General features: G+C 36.1%; 1 protein-coding gene across 1 annotated transcript in view; it reads left to right on the forward strand.

Annotated features, from left to right (window-relative positions):
* Positions 1 to 19,025, forward strand: part of SUPT3H (SPT3 homolog, SAGA and STAGA complex component) — a 423,773-nt gene that overhangs the window by 314,168 nt on the left and 90,580 nt on the right. Inside the window, 4 exon segments of the mRNA XM_036869866.1 lie at positions 3,905 to 3,980; positions 9,307 to 9,419; positions 10,948 to 11,055; positions 14,598 to 14,765. Coding sequence (XP_036725761.1) covers positions 3,905 to 3,980; positions 9,307 to 9,419; positions 10,948 to 11,055; positions 14,598 to 14,765 — 465 coding nt within the window.

Consider the following 19,025-nt stretch of genomic DNA (forward strand, 5'->3'; position numbering starts at 1 on the left):
TATATACTTTAAATTTCTTTTTTCTTTTTTTTACTTCTCTACATCTGAGTGTGCTCCAGCTCATCTTGTAAAATAGAGCTATGAAAACTGTTTATCTTAAAGGTTATTGTGCTGCTGTATGTAAAGAGTAGGCGTTGTTATTCTGGTCATGCTATTTTATTAGGCTTATGATTTTTTTCCCGCTTGAATCTTTTTCCAGAGATTTCTTGAAGTTCCAGGAATAGAAAAGGACGGCCACTGTGTACATTAGTGTGAATTACAGAGGGTGATCTGAAGAGAGGCAGAAGGGAGGTGGATTTAGGACAACACAGAAAATAAGAGCCAGCCTTAGTTAATTGTTGGCCAGTGTCGTGTTTTTTATGGGTCTTTGGCTTAAAAAACTGTCTTCCCTCTCTGGAATTTGTACAATTTGATTACAAATATTACAGTTCCTGTTTTGAGATCACCCATCAAGGATTTATATGCATTTCTTTTGCCTCAATCTACCCATCCATCTGCCCAGTCATTCAGCCAGCCAGCAAATGTTTACCGAGGCCCAGGTAAATCCAAGCTAAGAAATCTCAGCCAACACTGAGATTATAGAAGCAAAATATAGTTACTATCTTTGAAGAATGCATAGTCCATGAAGATTCGGTATTTTCTGACTTTCTCAGTATTTAAGGTGATAGTGTAAGATCAGGAGATAATGTAATCAGATGCTGAATGACTTGGATGCTTTTATGAGACCAAATTTGTCCCATTTTTTTGGTTATTTGAAACAAGTCCTGGGGAAGAGAGAGGAGTAAACAGAAATTAGCATGAGGAGTGGATCTGAACCATCCTCATCAGCATCAGGTCCCAGTTAGTGTCTCTGATTTCCTGTTGAGCACGCTTGACCGTGCTGTGAATAGCATGCATGCCCGGTGACATGCAGTGTATATTCTGAGGACATTAGTAGGAGTGCTTCCCAACCTCTTTTATGTCATGGCACACATAGAAAATGATAACATTTTTATGCCAAGGTAAATGCACAAGGCAGCTGGTAGCCAGATACCAGCCTGGGGTTTCTGCTGCCTCAGCCTTGTGAGGCATCCAGAAGGTTGAGGGGAAACAGTATCCCTCCACACCTGTGACGTGTTTGCAGCACCCCCATGTACTGTCAGGTACATTACAGTTTGTGCACTCTGTACTAGGCTATCCCCAGATCTGCCTTCTTTGCTGACCCAGGGCCTCACTAATTTCATTTTCTCGTGAACAGTTTGGACATGTCAATTACAGTGGCTCCATAATACCTTTTAATAAGATAATGTATAGAGTTTAGAGGATCCCAAAGAAAAATATTGGAGTAAAAAATTACTGTATGTTAGAGACAGCTCTTTATAATGAAAATAGGCTTCCTCAAGGAATTGAGAGTCCTGGGCTTCAGTTCTAACTTGGTCACCTTTCACAAATCATTTCCCTCCGAACCTTAATTTCCTTATCTTTAAAAGAGAGAGATTGAACAAGATGAACTTTATGCTGCTCTCTAGCCATGATTTTATACTGCCCATAAATCTTTGCTGTTGAGTGAACTGCTTCACACTGTGTGTTTGCTGTATGCTAGGCGCTTGGTGAATAATTTCTACGCATACCCTAGTAGCTTCACGGGGCTCCCGAGATCAAAGGTTACTGCATAGATGCTAGAGGACTTAAAATACATCAACTTACCATAACGATGGATACATGTCATATATTTGTCCAAACTCGTAGAATGTACAACACCAAGGGTGAACCATAATGTAACCTGTGGATTTGGGGTGATAATGATGTGGCAGTGTAGGTTCATCAGTTGTAACAAGCGCACCACTCTGCTGGGGGTGTTGATGGTGGGGAGGCTGTGCGCGTGGGGGAGCACGGGGTATTTGGGAGCTGTCTGTACCTCCTTCTTAATTTTACTGTGAACCTAAAGCTACTCTAAAAATTAAATCTTTAAATATGAAAAAATAAATAAAATAAAATACATCACCATCTAAGCTATCTAAGAATGTATACAGAAGCCAAATCTTGAATGTCCAATTTTTGGAGGAAAGTTAGTATTAAGAATCTCCTTAGGAACTTTCTTTTTCCGTAGTCATCTGATTCCCTTCTGTCTAGCATGTGTTTGGTGGGTGAGGCTGCCTAGCTGGAGAGTAGCAGAGAAGACCTGGAGGAACGCATGGATAATGAAGGATTGGCTGCATTATAGCCATTTGCCTGCATCATAGACCAAGACGGTAGCATTTGTTTATTCCACAAATGTTTTATTGCTCATTTACCATGTGTCAGATATTTTTTAGGAGCTAGAATTCATAGTCAGACACAGACAGTCAGATGCACATACAGACATGCATACATAATATGTACATACATTAAAGATATCAGTCTCAGAGGTTTTTTGTTTTAATAAACACATTAGATTTGTCATGTTCAAAACACATAAATTATCCCTTCCTTCCTTCCTGTTTTCCATTAGCAAACATTTATTGAGTCATGTATCAGATACATTAAAAAGGACAAAACTAAATCATGCTTTCATATATCAAAAAATACTTCTGAGTACATAAAAATTTATCCAGTAATATACCCTTAAGGAAACATGATGTTTCAGATACACACACAACAGGATACATGTACACATACAGCACATACATATACCTGCACGTGTGTGGGAGTAATATTTACTTGTACGTGTTCAAAAAGGATACTTGAACCTAGAGAATAAATAAACAAGAGAAGTCTGGGTTTGTGTCAACACACATATGTGTTTGTGAATATGTGTGGAGGAGGTTAGGAAGGAAAAGGTGGAGGGGAGAGAAGGAAGGGAAAAAGTAATCAGTGGTCTTAGAAGGCACCACAGTAGTTAGTAAATTTTGCCTTAATTCCCACCCCCCATCTATCTTTTCTCTATGAAACTGCAGCTAGTGTGCCATTATTCATTCCATCAACTGATAGATCATTGGAATTAAATTGTCTACTCACCCAAATCAAACAAGATGAAAAAGAATAATTTCAGTTTTAAAAAAATGTAAAAATATCCACAGACGTTAGAAGTGGTACTTACGTATTCCACCAACTGTGATAAAGAAAACTTGCTGAAAGTCCTTCCAAAGCAGAAAAAAATTTTAAATCTCAGGGAATTTTTTTTCCTTTACTGGCCAGAAATTCATTCCAAGAAGTACCAGCCTGTCTCATTTCAAAATGCTTCCCTTGCCAAGGAAGCGGAAGCGGTCATATTCTTTCCCACCGAACTATGGGTGAATTATAATTATCCTACCTCTTGTGGGACAATGAAGCAGCAAACATCTGCTATACTGAATCCAAAAACCCACGAATGAAACTATACCAAACTGTGAATCATACCTGGACTCAGATTAAAGGATTTGTGTTGTGTTTACCTTTTTCTTTATTTTCTTTGCAATTTAAAATATGGATTTGTTAGCTCTGGCTGTATGTTCTAACTGAGGGGAAATATATGGATTCCATTTGTTGACTCCTATTTTAACATTGAAAAATCCCAGCTTTAAGGCAGATAGGCAATAAGAGTTCATAACAAATTTTCTGTTTGATTTGTTAACACCTCACAGTTTTCTTTTTCTTCAAGAGTGTGGTACAGTTAAAGAAAATTTAGAAGTGCAGAGTCTTAAGAAGTGAGGTCCTTTAGTTTTTTCTTCCACTGCAATAAAAATAACAGAGGACTGGAAAATGGTTTTTAAACTTTATTTCCAAGAGAAACAAGCTTCAAAACTACTGTTATCATAATTTTATGTATCATGGTATTTATGGTGGTACTAAACTATTCACCTAGAGTAAGAAAAGGAAATGGAACTTCAGTTCTGGGTTTTAGCTGTGAAAACATAAAAGTCTACTTGCTTTAAAAATTGTGTGTCTTTTTATTTTTATCTACTAGAGAGCAGAAAGACAAACTCGAATTATGGATTCAGCTCAATATGCAGAATTCTGTGAAAGTCGACAATTAAGTTTCTGTAAGTAAGCATTTAACTTTGCTTCATTATACGTTTGAGATTATGTGTTACAGATACACTAAAGTACAGCACCATCTGTGTTCCTTAGAAATTGGTGAGTTTAATACATATATGCATAGTTATAACTATTATGGAAACAGCCTCTGCGTTGTAGGGGAGCCTATACAAGGTTTTACCCCACTCTGCTGTTTTGCAGTTAATAGTATTAAGAGGTTTTTAAGGGTACTGGTAATACACAGAGAGCCATGTTAATTATTCACATTACTTTTAGTCAGAAAAATTCCATTTTTTGTAATATTCCCATTTAAATTTCTTTTTTGGTTTCTTAGTCATTTTTACACTAGCATTGCTGATTGTACTTGACCCATAATGGACTGTAGTAGTACAGTCATGACATTTAAAAGCCCCTAATAGTAATAAATACCAAACTTTCCCTTCGTGCGTGCATTCTCATATTACCACAATAGAACATATCAACATAAACAGTCTCTTGCATCTTTGTCTGTAAGCTCCCGCTGTGGCGTGCATTCCACGTTAGCAAATTCATTAGTCCACGCTCTTGTACCTATGGCAAAATTAGTGCTGTCCCACCCCTGCACACAGCTTACTAAGAATAGATAAAGGCTCTTGATAAATAGTGGGCTGGATTGTGTACAAAACATCCTTACAGCAACAGTTCAGTGATGACTAAGACTCTCGGGGTGAAGGTCGAAGAGTAAGTGTGATGAAAAGTCCAGTTAAAAATATGACAAAGTAGCACATGACCCTAATCTGAGGGATCATGGACACAATGGTGTCTTTAAACGAAAAGCTATTATGTGGTCACAATAACAATGTATTTGATTTGGAAAAAGAAAATGAGAGCTTCATTTATAGATCATAAAGTGCAAATAAATGACACATTTCAAATAGTGCCTCATGTAAATGTCAGTAAAATATAGGAAAACATGTTTGGGAAGATTTTTTTTTTCCTAACTAAATATACTTTGCAGCCTGACTAACAATTTGGCATCATACATCTGTGAAGCATTAAGTAAATGACACTTCAGATCATGGCAATTTCAGCAAATGAGAGGTTTTTGTATTGTAAATTTTAGGTTTAAAAATGGCATTCAAGTCTTTTTTATAAGTATAAATCTCCATTTTATAAAGTAACATTTAGTGCTATTGAACTATTTTTTAAATCATATTTTAAATTTAATTTATTTAAAGGAACAGAAGTGCTATTTCACACTAAAACATGTAGTCATTGACGCGTCCTAATACATCTTTTGTTTAAAAATCTGATTTTTCATAACAATTTTTTGATTCGTAACTTAGTAGTAAACTTAGTAGATTAAAAATTAATACATTCTATTTCTGTATAAAATAATTGTAGTATAAAGAGTATCTTATGCTTAGTTGTTTTTTCTTTAAAGAAGAGGGATTTGGGCATTTAAAAATATTTCTTGATATGGTACCCATAAGTGCTTCATCATGAAACCTTCGTGGGAGAATCTGTTTTATTATATGCCACAATACTGTCGTTGGGAATGCTCAGTCCAAGGGGGTCAGCAATTCCAGAACCAGACTCTTTACATTCCGTGCCTGATAGATTACCAAGATATAGGAATTGTGATCCAGCCATTTGTGTCTTTTTAAATATCTGATCATAGCACTCACTAGTTGAGACTACTGGTGCGTTTTAAAATAACATGTCTATAACTTTATAGGCTGAGGGTAAGTTGTAAAACCAGGACACTGATCATTGTTCACCAGTGTTTTGTTGTTACATTTATGTAAGTCAGATAGTCATTTCCCTTAAAGTCTTTTAAAATCTGATATTAATTCACAAAGCTTTAATTTAGTTATAATTTGATAAACCTGTTTCCAGTCCCTTCAACCTGTTGTTTTATGTGTGGATTTTGTAAACAAATACCTAAATTTTCTTTTTAGTTAATCTGAGAGTCTCTTTGTATTTTAATTGATGAGCTTAATTTATATGTATTTAATTACTTATACACTTGGGTTTATATATGCTGTCTTATTTTGTGTTTTCAACTTACTGTGCTTTTTTATTTGGTTTTCCTCCTTTTCTTTGGATTGATTGGGTTTTCTTCATTCCATTTTTCATCAACCAGTTTGTATATTATATATTCTGTTGCTGTTATTTTAGTTGCTATCCTTAATTTTTCTAAAGTACACCCCTGACTTAAAATTTTTTAAGTTGGTAACTACAGGCATACCTCGTTTTATTGCTCTTTGCTTTATTGTGCTTCACAGATGATGTGTTTTTTTAGGAATTGAAGGTTTGTGGCAACCCTGCATCAAGCAAGTCTATTGGTGCCATTTTTCAAACAGGATTTTTTTTTTTTTCCAAACAGGATTATTTTTAATTAAGCTATTTTTTTAGACATATTGTTATTTTACACTTAGTAGACTACAGTATAGTGTATATATAGCTTTTATATACACTGGAAAACCAAAAAATATGTGTAACTCACTTTATTGCAATATTTGATTTATTGTGGTGGTCTGGAACCAAACCCACAATATCTCTGAGGTATGCCTGTATCTAAACTTCCCTTCTCAGCCTAATTTTGTTTTTCCCAAGCATCCGTAAGTGCTTAAAGCACTCATTTTTGTCTTAAAAATGGCTTTATTTTGCCCTCATACTTAAATGATAGTTTAGTTAAGTAGGAAATTGTAGACTAATAGTTATTGGTTAAAACATGATTCCATTGTCTTTTAGCCTCTGTCGTTGGTTAGAAATCTGATGTCTACTTGTTTTATGTTTTCCCTGTGGGAGAAAGAAAGAGAATGAAGATATACCCTCGGGTATATGGGGAAATGAACAGGCTGGCAATCAGTAGCCGATCAATAAATATGTATAAAAGGAAAGAAAGAAGGAACCCCTACTATAGAAGTTTCCAGGGAAAACCATGCCCTCTGAGGAAGGTTATTTTCAATTTATTCAAAGAACAGTGATTTTGAAGAGATAGAAGTTGCAGAAGGTTTTCTTCAGAGTGGAATGAGCATTACAGAGGGCTCTGCGGGAAGGATCAGGAATGGAAAGGCTGGTGAGAAGGGATGTGGTAGAAATAATGAAATAGTGTGCAGGGGTGAGAGAATGGAATATTGAGAGGAACTTGAATTTTGCCATTGATCACTGATGAGAAAGATAAAGTGTATGAGATTTGATAACCTTAAATTTCCATATGAAATTACTAAGTAAAGTAGTTTTATTTCCAGCACAGGCTGAAAACTCAGGTTGTGTCAGAAAGAGGATAATCCCAGGAATTTTTGACCTTTGGTCAAGGTTCTATTTAGACTGTTGATCAATTTCCAGGATTACCCTTTCTCCTGATATATTGAGAAGAGGGGTGAAGGAAAAGGAACTCATTCAGTTTCATGCCCTCTTACTTCTGGTGAAAACAAACTATCATGACTAAGAGTATCTGTGCCTCTTTTTTTTGGAACCAGCATCACCCTGGAAAGGTCCATCTCTGAAACAGTCCTCCAGGTGACAGGGAGGGAATTAGCTCAGAGAACCTTCACCTGGAAGATTGCTGGCATAGTAGTAACCCAAGTGGTCTTATGCATCTTTTTTGATGTATGGAAAAGTTTGGACCCTACCCTTTTATTAAAGGAATATCTTTCATTTGTTCATTCATTCATTCATTCATTTCTTCCTTCTAGAAATATTTATGGTGAGTGTGCTAATGTCAGGCACTATTCTGGGTGCTGGGATACCACGGTGGACCCATGGGCCTCACCTCTGCATTCTCAGTACGTAAGATCTAGTGGGAAAGCTGACGATTCTGTTGCTTAGGTAGGCAGATCTGACAGAATACCAAGAACTCTTCTTTCCCTTACTTTTAAAATAAAGTGTTTAGAGCACAGTCACAAAATACCTGTTTCCATGTTACTGTCTGTCAAAGGGAGAAGTGAATAGGGTACATTTTATTGATCTTGCCAAATTGCTGCCTGTTGACTTGAACTTCAGAAGTATTCCACAGATGTTAACCAAGTGTTTGTGAGCTATTGCAGCTTACTAGTTAGATGGAATGTTGCATGTCAGAGAGCATTGGGAAGATTGGTTACTTTAGGGAGATAGCTTTAAGCAGGATTATCATAATTCTGCCACAGTTGACAGCTTTGGATATGTGCTTCGATAGCAGGACTTAATGTCTCCTGTGATTTATTTCACAGAAAACTCTTCTGTATGTGGAATCCATGAAGACTTTATCTATAAGGATCAAAACATCATGCTTGGAGTTACTGTTAAGTGTTTTATAGACCTGTGAGACCAGATTAATCAAAAGAATAATCATTGGATTTTTTAAAAGATGATTATGTTATAGATATGATAAAATCTTCACTATCAATCTTTTCCCTCTGGGTTACTAGTTAAATTAGTAATATCTAATGAAGGATCTATGTCAAGTTAGATTCTGCTTAGCACTGTGGTGGTTTAGAGATATTTAACAGAAGGTTCCACATGTGCTTAGTACTGGTAGGTATGCAGAGAGACGTGACGCGTGGTGTTGGTCCACAAAAAACTTGTAATGTGGCTTGAGAAATTATAAGCAGATACAAAAGGATCTCTGATGATATAAGAGTTCAGTAAATGACTAGAGTTGAGGATGTATACCTTTGGCTTGCATGGGCAGGATTCATATGAATGGAACAGAGTGATAGAGTATCCCATGCAGGGGTGAACACAGAGGATTATACTCAAGGCCAGTGACATTTTAATAGGGAATAATATAAAGGCAGGTTGGAATCAGCCTGGGTGGTTTTGAGAGTCAGGCTTGAGAATTTGGACATCTTTGCAATCAGGAAAATGTAACCACAGATTTAGATCAGGCCAGATATCAGTTTATTCTATTTAATTCTAAATTCACAACTTTGAGCCTATTCAAGTAATAGACACATTTTGAAAGGTATTAAAAATACAATTTCTATATGTTCCTTTTTTATCACTGGTTCTTTCTTGCAGGATTTTCTTTCCACAAGAATAAATTAAAGTTACATCAAGCAAGTTAATTCTCTGACTACTGTTATAACATAAGCTATGACCAATGATAACTTATTCTGACACATTGTAAGAAGTGCTAAACATTAAGTGGTTTAGTATACAGTGTTATGTAGCAGAGATACTAAAGACGCAAATGTATAAGGGATTTCTTGGGACTAGAATATAAATTCAAAAATGTTGCATATTATATGCATTGTTTTTCCTATGCAATTTTCAATAGAAATGTTTTTCATTTTGTGATAGTAATATGCAGTATTAAAACACTTCCAAAGCTAAATTTTCTATACTTTTTTTTTTAATGGCTAGCCAAAAAAGCCTCCAAATTTCGAGACTGGTTGGACTGCAGCAGTTTGGAGATAAAGCCCAATGTCATCGCTATGGAAATTTTAGCATATTTAGCGTACGAAACTGTGGCACAGGTAAGAATTGTAACGTGTCATTTCAGGCCATACATAGCTGCTTTCTCCCTGTCCCTGTCCATCATCAATTCTTCTTCCACCTGCTGCTCTACCAGGAATGAGAACAGCCATGAGTTCTCTCCTATGATGATCTCATCATTTTCTAAAATTTAGTTCAGTTATGTTTCTTTGCATCCTCAGCCCCGGTGGGTGTTAGGCTAAAAGTGACTGTTTCTTGCAACTTTAGCCAAACCAGAAATGGAATACTTGCATACTTTTCCTCAACACTGAATTCTAAGTACACATCTCTCTTGTTTAGAGAATATTTTTGAGCTTTGAAAAACAGCTTTCTAGAAATGTACAGTCTACTGAGTGCTTACCAAAATCTGAGTCTGGAATCACTGCCCTCTAGTTTCTCAGAGCGTGGTTCTTAGACTACAAGCGTCAGCATCTCCTTGGTTCTTGTTTAAAATGTAAATTTCTCAGCTACACCCCAGAGCAGACCTACTGAATTAGAATCTCGGAGCTTGGAACCCAGAAATATGTATTTTAAAATGTTTCCCAGGGGCTTCCCTGGTGGCGCAGTGGTTGAGAATCTGCCTGCCAATGCAGGGGACACGGGTTCGAGCCCTGGTCTGGGAAGATCCCACATGCCGCGGAGGGACTAGGCCCGTGAGCCACAACTACTGAGCCTGCGCGTCTGGAGCCTGTGCTCCACAACAAGAGAGGCCACGATAGTGAGAGGCCCGCGCACCGCAATGAAGAGTGGCCCCTGCTTGCCGCAACTAGAGGAAGCCCTCGCAGAGAAACGAAGACCCAACACAGCCCAAAAAATAAATAAATAAATAAATAAATAAATAATTAAAATGTTTCCCAGGTTTTCCCTGGTGGTCCAGTGGTTAAGAATCTGCCTTCCAGCGCAGGGGACACAGGTTCGATCCCTGGTTGGGGAACTAAGATACCACATGCCACGGGACAGCTAAGCCCCTGTGCCACAGCTACAGAGCCCATGCACTCTGGAGCCCACACACCACAACTAGAGAGCCCTAGCACCACAACTAGAGAGCCTGCGTGCCGCAACTACTGAGCCTGTGCACTCTGGAGCCCACACGCCACAACTAGAGAGCCCTAGCGCCACAACTAGAGAGCCTGCGTGCCGCAACTACTGAGCCTGTGCACTCTGGAGCCCATGCACCACAACTAGAGAGAAGCCCCCGCCGCAGTGAAACATCCCGCGGGCTGCAACTAAGACCTGACTAAGCCAAAAATAAATTAATTAATTAATTTTAAAAATTAAATAAAATGTTTCCCTAGTGATTACAAACTTTGAGAACCTCTCCACTAGGAGGTCAGACTATATCATTTATGTTCATGGGTAGGTCCATTTACCAGCCAATGAAAGCATATGCTCATGTCCACAATGCAGATTTTTAGGCAGACAATATTATCAATAACATTTGGGATATATTGCTTTTAGCTTTACCATCTCAGTGACACTGATGATTATTTCCATTTGTGTGACTTTAGTTTCATTGCTCTGATCTTCTAGTTAGTGGATCTGGCTCTTCTTGTGAGGCAGGACATGGTAACCAAGGCAGGAGACCCCTTCAGCCATGCCATTTCTGCCACCTTCATTCAGTATCACAGCTCTGCTGAGGTAAGTATTAAAAAAAATCTGTCTTTGACCCATCTGTGGATTTTTTTCTCATGGCTGGTATTTACATGTAGTTCTAAGAAAAAGATTGTGTAGGAATATATAGCCTTCAGTCAAAGAATCTTAATACATTCAACATTCAAACAAATACCTACTATGCCCTAACAATCCACTTAATACAATGATTTTTTTTCACCTTCTCCCGGCCTTATTTAGCTTTCCTGGCCCTTCGGTGAAAGCACACCTCTCATTTCCATGGGAGATAAACACCTGGTTTAGGTAATTGAATAACATTGAGAAAAGTTATTTCTTTTTGCTTCAAAGATGAGAGAATTATTATTATTCGTGTAATAATAATTCCTGGCATTTATTGATAGTTTTACTTTCCAGTTATTGATTTATCTCTAAACATGATTTAAAGAAGCATGGCCCCATTTATCCTTTGTGTTTCAATTGGCCCTATCATATGATAATCACATCCTTTCTGATTCCATTTATGTTGCTGGCATCCCCACCTGTGGAGACTATAAAGTCATCTTGCCAACTTTAAGACTTTGTGTAATAACTGTGTATCATTTTTGGCATAAAAAATATTCTCTGTAAGCAGCATGTGCCTAAAAACCAGAAATATAATATCTATTTAATGAATTTGCCAATAATTTGACTTTTTTTTACTAACATAAACATCAGTTTCATATAATTCAACCTAATAACCATAGAGAAGGCAGCAAGGAGCTTAGGTTAACATCTGCATGTATAATTGTGAAGTGAACTTTGGATCAAGTTGGGTGAAACATATAAACTGAAAATGGTTAAGCCATTCAAAGAATCTGAAGAAAACTGTAAATCCTTTCTCCATAAAGACATTTGCAAATTTTGTACACAATTTCAGGGTGTTGAGAGACCGTCTGAAACCATTCTGCAGATATAAGGGATCTGTGAACCCAGTGAACTCCAAATTTAGGTATATCTCTGCTCTAGGATACTTACAAAATATATAAAGATATCTGCCTATATCTTATTACATGCCAAAAGTTTGACATCTTTTTATGCCCCTTGTAGAACCAGATTGGCTTAGAACTAAAGTAGGAATTAAAATGTTTATGCTCATTAAAAATCCATTTTTGTCTTGGAAAAGGTCATACGTTATTATCAGCGAATATACTTTAAAAGTCCCTAAAGCTTACCCAGTTGATTAAACACTATTTGTTTTCTTTATGTTACAAACCCAAATTATGATGTCAAAGAACACCCTTTAAACTGTCTTTGATACATGTTCACTTTATGAATATGTGTATAAGTATGCTTTTCATTAACGTCAGACAAATTCGTTGTAACATTTCTAATTGAAGAAATTTACGGTGAACATAACAAGCCTAGTTTTCCCTTAACATTCAAGGGATTGCTTACGTGGCTAGGAAAACTCTTTATGTCCCTCCCACTTTCTCAGTTCTCCAGGGTGGCCAAGCTGCCCTGGGCAACTGCTCAACAACCACAGCTGCTATTCCCAGCTACCCAGCCGTTAAGAAAGATGGCTTATGTGTGCTGAATTTCCTGGGCTCTCTGGGAGGTGGGAGCATGAACGTCAGGAAGTATCCTGGCTAAATATGTTAGTACAAGCCTCAAGCTTTTCCCTGACTCGCCAGACACCTCTCCTCCGACGTGACTGGTGGTCAGAATGAACATTCGGAGAGACTGGAAGTCTTTCTGCCCTTTATTACCTGACGCGACACAAAAAGAATGGCCGCTCTAGAGTAGGAATCTTACACATCAACACTGCAAAGCAGCAACCACTATCAAGGGCCTGCTTTAAGGACTTTACCAAATTAGGTACAAATGGGGGCTCTGGAGACTAATGTGATCTGTATTTAGGGAGATAGAACATTCTCTAAAACAACCAAGGAAGTAAATTAACAAGCAAACAAACGAACAATTCAAGATTGTGTGTACTAATTTCCAAATGAGTGGCATAGACAGAAATTTCAGAGATTAAAGACAACTCCCTAATTACCATGAAAGAAGACTTCAGAGAGGAAGTTGGGTGTTGAAGGAAAAATAAGACTTTTATGAGATGGTAAAAGTGGGGAAAATACTCTAGGCCTCAGAGGCAGCATAAGTGTAATTGTACTGGGGGGAGAAAAACTGTGATTAAAATATTCAAGCCAAGAATTCATCGAGAAGGGGTAGTGGGGAGTTAGGTTAGAAAATAAAGACCTTAGACGCTTAGAGTTATTAAGGAAGAATTGAAAGTTTCTTGGCTAAAGGTTGATGAGTTCAAAAGGGTATTTTAAGAAGATCCAGATGGAGGTGCTATGTACAGTAGCTTGGAATTGGAAACTCAAGGCATGGAGTTAACACAGTGCATTCTATTTTAATAATTATCGTTCTTGAACACTAACTATATAAGGAACTGAGCTAGTTAAGCTTGGGTTTCTCAGATTACCAAGGTTAATTTCAATATGAGTTAATTTTCTAGATTTTGTTTTCTAATATATGGTTTATATACTGAAAGCAATGATCTCTAGGAGTCACCTTGTTTTTTCTAAGAACAACTCATGCCACATTAGGTTTATTCCTTCTTGTTTGATGTTTCTAGGCAAGCAGATCAAAGAAATACTATTGAAAACAATATCTGAATTTCAGCAAAACATTTTACAAAGCCTAGCATAAGTTTTAAAATACAATGTAAATTGTAGGCCAGTAGATAGTATGAGGATAATGTAGAATTAACAATACCATACATGAGAAAGACTTAGAAACTTTTATTTGCCTATACATTTCTAAGGAGCCAATATTGTGATGTTACTGAAAAGAAAATGTTTTTTGTTTTGTTTCAGTGTTTAGGCACCATCCTATAGGATGAACACTGACAAAGTGAAGGATGTCTAAAGGGGAGTAATGGGCGGGAGGAGGAACCTGAAAGCATGTCTCATAATAAGTGGTGGAAGGAACTTGAGGTGTTTGACCTATAGAAGAGAAGAGGCTGTGAAATAAACAGTCTTCAAATATTTGAAGTGCTTCCACATGGAAGAGAGAACAGACTTACAGTCATAACCAAAGAAAGCAGATAGATATGAGGCATATTCTGAATGAAGGAAGGAACTAGGTGTTGGAGGAGCTAGAGATATATCTACAGTGACCCTAAAGCACTGAGTTTGAGTTACTAGGCGAAGGCTGGTCACCATGTTACAAAGAATGTCTGGAAGGCATCCTGTTTGGGGGGAAAGTTTAGAACTTCCTTTTGAGTAAATTTGAAACACTGAGAAAACTTCTCAGTAAAAATATCTCTATTTGACAAAATCAGCAGAAATTTTGGAGGCTGTATCTGAGGAATCCTGATTTTTATCTAAATGATCAGACAGATTAAAAATTAATATATTTAGACCCTTAGGGGTAAGATGGTGACATCATTTCTGTGGACTGGATAATAATAAACTGTGTTTTTATAACTTTCAAATATTACTGAATTCATGAGATGTTAAACAAACTCAAATGTTAGTAGAAGTTCTGGTTGCTTGATTTCAAAGCCACATCTCTTTGGACAGGGGTCTTGCCTAAGGTCCTACCCAGAGTCTCCTGAGAACACACCTCCTCCTACACCGAGCGCTCCGTCATCTGGATCACAGCTCTCAGGGAGAACCACATCAGGATCCCTAGGGAATGGGAGTGCTGGACAAGACTCAGCTAAAACCAAACAAAGGAAAAGAAAAAAGGTCAGTGATATTTTTTCTTTTTCTTTTTTTTTTTCTTTCTTTTTTCTTTTTGGTGCAGGGTGGAGAGGTCTTGTTGAGTATGGAAAATGTGTTCTATTTTTCTCATAAATCTGATTTTTAGAAGCAGCCAGTTTACAGCAAGATAATTGATTTTCTCTAATATAAAAATTTTCAAACACAAAAAAGTTAAAAGAATTGTAGAGCAAATACCATATATCTGCCATCTAGATTCTACAATTAACATTTTTTTAAAGATTTTTTTTTTAGAGTAGTGGTATCTCAATGTGGTTTTTTTGTTTTGTTTTGTTTGTTTTTTTATTTATTTTTGGCTGCATTGGGTCTTCGCTGCTGCACTCGGGCTTCCTCTAGTTGCGGTGAATGGGGGGCTACTCTTTGTTGCAGCGCGCGGGCTTCTCATTGTGGTGTCTTCTCTTATTGTGGAGCACGGGCTCTAGGCGTGCAGGCTTCAGTAGTTGTGGCTCGCGGGCTCTAGAGCACAGGCTCAGTAGTTGTGGCGCACGGGCTTAGTTGCTCCGTGGCATGTGGGATTTTCCCAGACCATGGCTCAAACCCGTGTCCCCTGCATTGGCAGGCGGATTCTTAATCCCTGTGCCACCAGGGAAGCCTACAATTAACATTTTACTATATTTAATATATTAACTATATATTTACTATATTTGCATTTACTATATATATGCATCCAGTTGTTCTTTAATCCATCCATCTGTTCATTTTTTTTTAGTACATTGAAAAGTAAGCTGCATACATCAGCTTACTTTTCATTCCTAAACACTTCATTATGTATAATTTGTTTATGGTTCCTTTTTTTTAAAGGTAACATTTATATTCAGTATACCACTCAATTCTTAAGTATACCATTTGATGAATTTTGACAAATGTATAAATTTGTTGTTTTCTAATCCCTTCTCAAGATAAAAAACATTACCATCAGTTCAGAAAGTTCCTTCATACCTCCTCCAGACAATCCTGTCACCATCCTCAGAAAGGCAAACAGTGTTCTGTTTTTTTCATCATACATTAGTTTTTTCCATTCTAGAACCTCACATAAAGAGAATATAATATGTATACTCTTTTGTGTGAAATTTCTTTCAGGACATTTTTGAAGTTTATGTTTTTCAGTATAAGTATAATTTATTCTTCTTTATTGATGAGTAAGTTGCTTGTATATATCTGTTTACTCATTCTCATTTTTGGTGGACACCTAGGCTATTTCCAGTTTTTGAGGTATTATGAATAAACCTGTTATGAGCATTATTGTACAAGTCTTTATGGACAAATGCTTTCATTTCTCTTAGGTAGATAGCTAGGAATTAAATTACTGGGTCATAGAGTAGCTGTGTGTTCAGTTTTTAAAGAAACTGCAAGAATTTTTTTTCCCAAATGGTTGTATCATTTTATACTTTCTTAGCAATATATGAGAATTTCAGTTGCTCCACATGCTCATCAACATTTGATGTTGTCATTGTTTTTACTTTTAACCATTCTGATGGATATTTAATAATAATTCACTATAGTTTGAGTTTGTATTTTCCTGGTGACGGATAATGCTGAGCATTTTTTCATGTGCTGATTGGCCATTCATATATCTTCCTCAAGGAGGAGTCTCTTCAAATATTTTACACAATATTTTTGAGGTAGGGTTGTCTCTTGTTAGAATTTGTAGGAGTTCTTTATATATTCTGTATAACAATCCTATGTCAAATATATGTTTTTCACATATCTTCTCTCTGTAGTTCACCTGTTCATTGTCTTAATGGTGTATTTTGTTGAGCAGAAGTTTTGAACTTCTAATGAAGTCTGATTTATCCAATGTTTTCTTTTGTTTATTGTTTTCTGTGTTCTGTCTTAAGAAAGCTTTGGCTACTCCCAATTCATGATGATGTTCTCCTGTGTTTTCTTCTGGAAGCTTTTTAGCTTTACCTTTTATGTTAAGTTCCATTAACCAAGTCAGATTAAGTTTTGTGTCTTTTATGAGTTGAGGCCATGTTCACTTTTTTACATATATCTAGTTATTGCAGAACCATTTGTTGAAGACTCTTTTCTCCCATTGGATTGCTTTGGTGGCTTTGTGAAAATCAAATGACCATATAACTGTGTCGATGTATTTCTGGGATTTCAATTTTGTTTTATTGACTTGTCAGTTCTTTTGTCATTGTCATCTGCCTTGATTACTGTAGCTTATAGGAGGTCTCAAAGTCAGGTAGTGTAGGTCCTCAAACTTTTATTTTTCGGGTTTAATATGGATATGTTGTATCCTTGCATTTCTATGTAAATTTTAGAATTAAAATTTAGTTTCTACCCAAAAAAAGAAAGAAAGAGAGGGAGATATAGAAAGAGAGAAAGAAAAAGGAAAAGCCTAGTGGGATTCTGAAGGGGATTGGATTGAAATCTTACATCAATTTGAGGATATAAATGTCTTCACAGTACCAAGTCTTATAATACATGAACATGGCATATCTCTCCATTTACTTATCTTTATGAAATCTCTCTTTTCATCACTGGCAATACTATCCGTCTTGAACTGTTTTATCTGATTAATATAGCTATTCCAGCCTTCTTATGCTATTTAAATGATATATGGTTTTCTCTCCATTTCCTTTCAGTATATCTGTATCTTTAATATTTAAAGTACATCTCTTTTAAACAAAAAATTGTTGACTCTTGCTTCTTTTTCCTTTCTTTCTGTATCTTTTAATTTTAGTCTTTAAATCTGTGATGCTTAATGTATGTATTGACATGGTTCGGATATAGGTCAGCTAGTTTGCTGCTTGTTTTCTCTATTTTTTTTTTTCTGTTTTTCTTTCCTAGCTTCTTTTGGGTTTAATTATACACTCCTTTAGAAATCCATTTTAATGTATCTACTGATTTCTTAGTGATATCTGTTTGCATCATTTTTTAGTGGTTATGCTAAGGACTACAATATAGATCCTTAAATTTTCAATGTACTTAGAGTTGTTATTGTACTGTTTTACTCACATGAAATGTAAGACTTCTATATTTATATAGGTTTATCTACTTTAGTCTTGTTCTTTATGCTATAGTTGATATACATCTTACGTTGACATGTTATAAACCATAACACTATTTTTGCCTTAAATAATCAAATGACTTTAACATTTACCATTTCTACTGTCCCTCTATTTTTGATGATCAGACTTTCCTTCTGGTATCATTTTCCTTTTTTGTTCTACTAAATTTTATTTAGCACTTGTTATAGCACTTGCTGGCTGGTGATGATTTCTCTTAATTTTCATTTTTCTGAAAATATCTTTACTTTTCCTTCATTTCTGGAAGATACTTTCTCTGGCTATAGAATTCTGGATTGGCAGTTTCATTTTCAATACTTTAATTATATAATTCCACTGTTTTCTAGCATCCTTTTTCTTTTAATCATGTCAGTAGATTTTGTAGTTTTGTTTCTGTGTATGTAATGTGTTATTTTTCTCTGGTTGCTTTCAAAATTGTATCTTTATTTTTGGTTTTCAGCAGTTTGACCATGATATCCATAGAAATGGTTTTCTTTTATATTTATTCTGCTTAGGGTTCACTGAGCTTCTTGAAAATGAAATATTTTTAAATTTGGGGGGAATTATCAGCAATTATTTCTTAAGATATTTTGTCTGCCTCATGCTCCCTCTTCTCCCCTTCTGAGACTCCAAGTACATATTCATTAGTTACTCGGATATTGTCCCACATATCCCTGAAGCTTTGTTTAATTTCTCTTTCAATCTTTTCTCTCTGTTCTTCAGACTGGATAACTTCTGTTGATCTTCCTTTATGTTCCAAACTCTATCTACTGTCAGCTTCAATCTTAACATTCTTCCAGTAATGTCTTAGTTCTGATATTTTATTTTATAGTTGTATAATTTCCTTTTGGTTTCTTTTTGTAGTTTATATTTTCCTACTATTATTTTTTATCATTTATTACAAGTTTATTTTATTTCATAATAGCTGCTTTAAAATCCTTGTATGATAAATTAAATACCTGGATTATTTTAGTCTCCATTGAGTATAAGTCACAGTTTCTTGTATTGTTGCATGTCTAGTAATTTTAAATTATATCCTGGACATTGTGAGTAATATATTATAGAGATTTCAGATTCTGTTATATTCCTATGAAGAGAGTTGGTGGTGGTGGTGGTGGTGTGTTCATATGTGTGTTAAGCAGGCAGTTTACTTTTCTAGATTGAACTCTAAAGGCCAAACTCAAATTCCTCTTCAGCAGCTAGATTCTCTTCG

Source organism: Balaenoptera musculus, chromosome 11 (genome assembly GCF_009873245.2).
Source record: "Balaenoptera musculus isolate JJ_BM4_2016_0621 chromosome 11, mBalMus1.pri.v3, whole genome shotgun sequence".
Lineage (NCBI taxonomy): Eukaryota > Metazoa > Chordata > Mammalia > Artiodactyla > Balaenopteridae > Balaenoptera > Balaenoptera musculus.